This window comes from Numenius arquata, chromosome 15, assembly GCF_964106895.1.
Source record: "Numenius arquata chromosome 15, bNumArq3.hap1.1, whole genome shotgun sequence".
Lineage (NCBI taxonomy): Eukaryota > Metazoa > Chordata > Aves > Charadriiformes > Scolopacidae > Numenius > Numenius arquata.
Genome location: NC_133590.1, coordinates 3425404 through 3430326, shown reverse-complemented (window position 1 = coordinate 3430326; position 4923 = coordinate 3425404). Strand labels below are relative to the sequence as shown.

At 59.7% G+C, this 4923-nt stretch overlaps 1 protein-coding gene across 1 annotated transcript; it reads right to left on the bottom strand.

The window, feature by feature from the left end:
• On the bottom strand, positions 1–4923 carry AS3MT (arsenite methyltransferase). Its single transcript, XM_074159012.1, has 11 exons — positions 4889–4923; positions 4481–4521; positions 3299–3426; positions 3040–3190; positions 2831–2967; positions 2423–2492; positions 2102–2183; positions 1884–2015; positions 1619–1761; positions 1197–1331; positions 1–200 (listed from the first exon to the last, which is right to left on the bottom strand). Coding segments are annotated over exons 1-11 (1119 nt in total). The 5' UTR covers positions 4890–4923; the 3' UTR covers positions 1–101.

The following is a 4923-nucleotide window of genomic DNA, read 5'->3' as shown; positions in this document are numbered from 1 at the left end:
CCAGCTCAGCCATTTATTTGCTCTTCAGGTGGAAGCCACACTCTGCTGAGGCCACATCCTCCTGCCCCGTTGGCATCTGGTGCAGTGGCATCACTTGCCACTCAGCAGCAACCCGAGGGACCACAGGTGCCACCAGCACAGCAGGCAGGACCTGGGGCCGCCAGCCGCTCCAGTAGCTGGAAGGGATCGCAGATCTTCTCCTGGAGGGCAGAGAACAATCCAGGGCAGGATCAGGCCAAAGGGAAACAGGAGGCATCCTCCCGAAAGTGGCATTTCCCCCTGGCTGGCTCCCTGCCAGTGTGGCAGCCCAAGCAGACCCTCCATAGCTAACGTGGCAGCCGGCCCCAGCTCACTCCAGCTGCTTTTCGCTGCTGCGAGGAGGATGCCAAGAGCTTCTCTGGGACTCGAGCTCTGCTTTTATCTGAGAAATGCCTCCTGCTTGGACAGAGACCCAAGAACATCTCCCCCTCCCCAAGTACAAGGTTGTGTTTCAGGGACACGCAGCTGCAGGGCCTTATCTCCCTCATGTACTGATGGTCCCTGCTTCCCAGCCTCTCCTGGCCCATCTGCAGGCTGGAAGGACCACCGAGGGGAGGAAGAGAGAGGCTTCCAGCAGATAGAGGTGCTTTGTGCTGCGGGGTCAGGGCTGGCAGCCAGGGCCAAGCTCACATCAGCAGCTGGGAGGTGCTGGGAGAGTGATGGGGAGGAAGGAGCTGTGGGGATGGGCTATCACCTCCCTGGGGGAGGCTCTCCCCAGCCATCTCCTGGAGGAAGGATGTCTCCCCTTGGGAGACATCAAGCAGGTCCAGCTGTCAGCCTCGGCAGCCCCCCATGGACACATTGGAGGAGGAAGGGGCTCTTATGCCTGCTGGTTAGAGCAGACCCCCTCCCACCTTTGGAGGGCTACAACTTGCGCTGGGGTGCAGTTCCCCAAACTCAGGCACCAGGCAGCTCTCTCAGTGCCTCTTGGGCTCCTGCCTGGCCCGGAAGAACTTGGGTCTCTTGGTGTCATGCCATAGCCCTGCTGATACCCCAAGGGCAACCCTTTCACTGAATTTCACTGAATTTTTAGAGTTGGAAGGGACCATAAAGATCATCTAGTCCAACTCCCCTGCTGAAGCAGGAACTCCCCTTGATGGCACGAGACACCCATGTCCTCATCCCCAAACCCAGCCGTGGAGCTGCCTGCTACCAACCTTCACCCCCTTTTGACAGCAGCCCTGTGGTGTGGCAGCGTTGGCCCCGCCAGCTCGGATCAGGAATTCCTCCGCAAACCTAGAGCTCCGCAAGATGGCGGCCATCTCGGCATCCACATCCACTGCCTCTCCTTCCTGGGGACAGAGGGACTGTCACAGGGCTGGGGTCTGGGATACAGAGCCCAGGGGACCCCAGCCACCCAGTCAGAAAACAGGTGGCAGGCAAAAGCAAGGGCACAGCCTGACGAAAAACCTTGAGAAAGACCCACAATGACCAAGCAGCTGGCTCCAAACCCCCTTGTGAAGCCACCATAGATGCCCTGCTCCTGCCTCCACCCCAATGCAATGCATGGGTTTGGCTGCCCCATCCCCAGCCCTACAGACCAGGACTGCTTGGCATGCGGGGGACCCTCACTCCGCACCTTGAAGGTGAAGTTGGCGTCAAACACCAGCTCTCGCTCATGCCCCACGATCCCACCGTTGTAGATGACCTGTCCTGGCCCAGCCCGGCTGCTACCCGGCACCTTGAACAGGCGGAAAGTCGCAGAGACGAAGCGGCAGTCGCCTGCAAGGGAGAGGCTGCTGGGCTGGGGAACGAGCACCCAGGTTGGGAACCGGCAGAGCCCGGGATCCCAGCACAGCTCCCCACGGCTGCCTGGAGCTGACACTCCTTGGTCAGGCCCTCACCGATGATGTCCTCCAGCTCCTTGCAGCCAATGGTGACGGGGCTGGCGGTGACCAGGCAGGGGGGGCTGAACCCCACCTCCTCGGCAATGCTGTACAGATCTCTCCAGTACAGGGCTCCCGCCAGGCACTCCCCTGGCACGAGACAAGAGACACGGGTGATGGAGGCAAAGGTCCGGTCACCCCATCCCATGCCACCCCCATCCCAGAGCTCTACGCACCCCACAGCACCTTGTGCTTCCGGACGGCCTCGCTCAGCTGCTGGCTGGCATAGATGTCGCTGAAGTACATCTCTCCTCCAGGCTGGAAGGCAGGAAGGAGTGAAGAGAGACCCCGAGAAGCAATAGGACAAAAGGTGCAGGGAGAACTGGGCACCTCCCAATGCTACCCTGCTCGGGACCCTCTGCAGAGGTGCCCTCCCCTGGCCCCATCCTGCACCCCCACCTTGCTGGATCCCATTTGCTGCCTCCCAGCAGGACCCCAACAGCAGGGCCACCCCAACCCCGCTTCACTCCTGCCATGGGTTCCAGCCCTGGCATTACCTTCAGCACGCGGTAGGCCTCCCGCAGCACAGCCCTCTTGTCAGGAGCGAGGTTGATCACGCAGTTGGAGCTGGGGAGGAGGAGAGTGAAGCTCAGTTGCACCCTCTCGCATGCTCAGCACCACCAGCTGCTGCACATCCACCAGCTGTTGCACATCCCATCGCTTCATACAGGATTTAGAGATGGCGACTTGACCATGAAAAGGGCAGTTTCTATATTCCCAGGCTCTAGCCCAGCCTCTGCCTCGGGATTTTCCATTTCCTAACATGTGCTCCTGAAGTGAGTGACCCAGTGTGATGCAGACCCAGCCTTCAGTCCACATCCCCGGTGTGATGGAGACCCAGACCCCAGCCCACAGCCCCAGGCAGCAGCAGGACCGGGGGTGGCAGTGTCCTGCACGGTACCTACATGACAATATCGTAGCTCTCATCAGCCAGCCCGGCATCACCCAGCTTCTCCATGTATCCCTGAAGGAACTCCACGTTTGGCTTTTGGTAGCCAAACTTATCCATGTGGTAAGCAATGTGCTTCTTCGCCACCTCAACCTGGGAAGAGGAAGGGAATGACGGCAGGGGAGTGATGTGGGGATGAGGGGAAGCCTCGGCTCCGTGCCATACCTGGCCCTTGGTCATGTCTATCCCGGTGACATGGCCCCTCTCCCCAACCAGCTGGCTCAGCAGGTAGCAGTCTCTGCCGCTGCCGCTGCCCAGGTCCAGGATCCGGCACGATGTCAGGCACTCGGGGATCACCAGACCACAGCCGTAGTACCTGGGGGGAGGCTGAGCTGAGCCGAGTGGAGGTGCCCCTGCGGTGTGGGGGTCCAGGGGGCTGCAGCCCACGAGGAGGCAGCAGCAGAAGGGAGACCCCAGGGTTTACCTGGCCACCACCTCCTCATGGACACGCTCCAGAGCATCTCTCACCGCCTTGGGAAGGGGCCCAGCCAAGGTGATGCACGCATTGGTCTTCAGGTCCTCTGACTTCTGCAGCCTTTTGCCATAGTAATCCTGAGAATGAAAAGACAGAGGCCCCAATCTATGGCGAGCTGTGCCCCGAGAAGTCCCCATGGACCAAAACGTGGGGGCCATGCCTGCGCTCAGCTTGTACATGCCTCTGGTACCCTCTGGCACTGGCGCTCTCGTTTGCACCCAGCTGAAAATTAGGCTAACATCAAGCGTTCCTTTGTCCCCATCCTCCCCAGCTCCCTTGGCGTGCATTCACAGGTGTGTTTGTGGAGTGGGGGATTTTAATTCCCATTTGCAGTTCATTAATTTTGCAGGCTGCAGCCACCATTTCCCCAGCTGAGACGGGCGCAGGGAATCATAGAATCATAGACTCATAGAATCATCTAGGTTGGAAAAGACCCTTGGGATCATCAAGTCCAACCATCTACCCCACTCTACAAAGTTCTTCCCTACGCCATATCCCCCAACACCACATCTAAACAACTCTTAAACTCATCCAAGGATGGTGACTCAACCACCTCCCTGGGCAGTCTGTTCCGGTGTCTGATCACTCTCACTGGGAAGAATTTCTTCCTAATGTCCAGTCTAAACCTACCCTGTTGCAGCTTGAATCCGTTCCCTCTTGTTCTATCGCTATTTGCTTGTGAGAAGAGACCAGCACCAACCTCTCTACAATGTCCTTTCAAGTAGTTATAGAGAGTGATGAGGTCACCCCTCAGTCTCCTCTTCCTCAAACTAACCAGCCCCAGCTCCCTCAATCGTTCTTCGTACGATTTATTCTCCAGGCCCTTCACCAGCTTCGTTGCCCTCCTCTGTACCCGCTCCAGCACCTCCATATCTCTCTTGGATTGAGGTGCCCAAAACTGGACACAATACTCCAGGTGTGTAGAAAGAAGGGCAGGGAAACGCGGGGCTCCCCGATTCACCCCCATCCCTGTGGGAAACTGGAGCAAAGCAGCCGACCGCGCCTAAAGTTTTTATCTGGGCCCCGAAACGAGCTTTGTCCTCTGACGGCAGCAGGCACCCTGGGCTCAGGCAGGGGGGGCCACCCAGCCACCCTGTGTCCCCCCCGCCAGCTCCCGCCCGCGCCCCTCACCTGCACCTCCCGGTGGATCTGCTCTCCGCAGGGGGCTGCCACTGCAACGGGAACGAACGGGGGGGCTGGTGCCTGACGCCACAGCGATGGGCACCGCGCCAGGCCCTCCCGAAGGCCCTGAACCCCGTTCTCTTCCCCCAAATAACAGGAGCGCTTTTTGCCCCGCCCCCCAGGCAGTACCCAGAGAGACACACACACACACCCCAAACTTGCAACCCAGTGGGATGCTCTTGGGGACACCTAACAACATCCCCGCTCCCCAAAATCCCCAGTCCCAGCTGCCCTGGAGAGTGGAGCCCCCCAAAACTTCCCCGTAGGGCAAATCCCCCTTCTCCCCCTTTGCAGAGAGCTCTGGGTGCCCCCAGGGAGACCCCAACACCCCGCTGCAGGGGCCCCGGGCTGCCGTACTGCCTCCGGCTGCTGCGCCCCGGCCGGACTCTGAC

What these genes read in the sequence shown, in the direction of transcription:
- AS3MT (XM_074159012.1), bottom strand. An exon ending in TAGACATGACCAAGGGCCAG is followed by an intron (nt 2,968 to 3,039) that starts GTATGGCACGGA and finishes TCCTCTTCCCAG; the next exon opens with GTTGAGGTGGCGAAGAAGCA. An exon ending in ACGCCAACTTCACCTTCAAG is followed by an intron (nt 1,332 to 1,618) that starts GTGCGGAGTGAG and finishes CTCTGTCCCCAG; the next exon opens with GAAGGAGAGGCAGTGGATGT.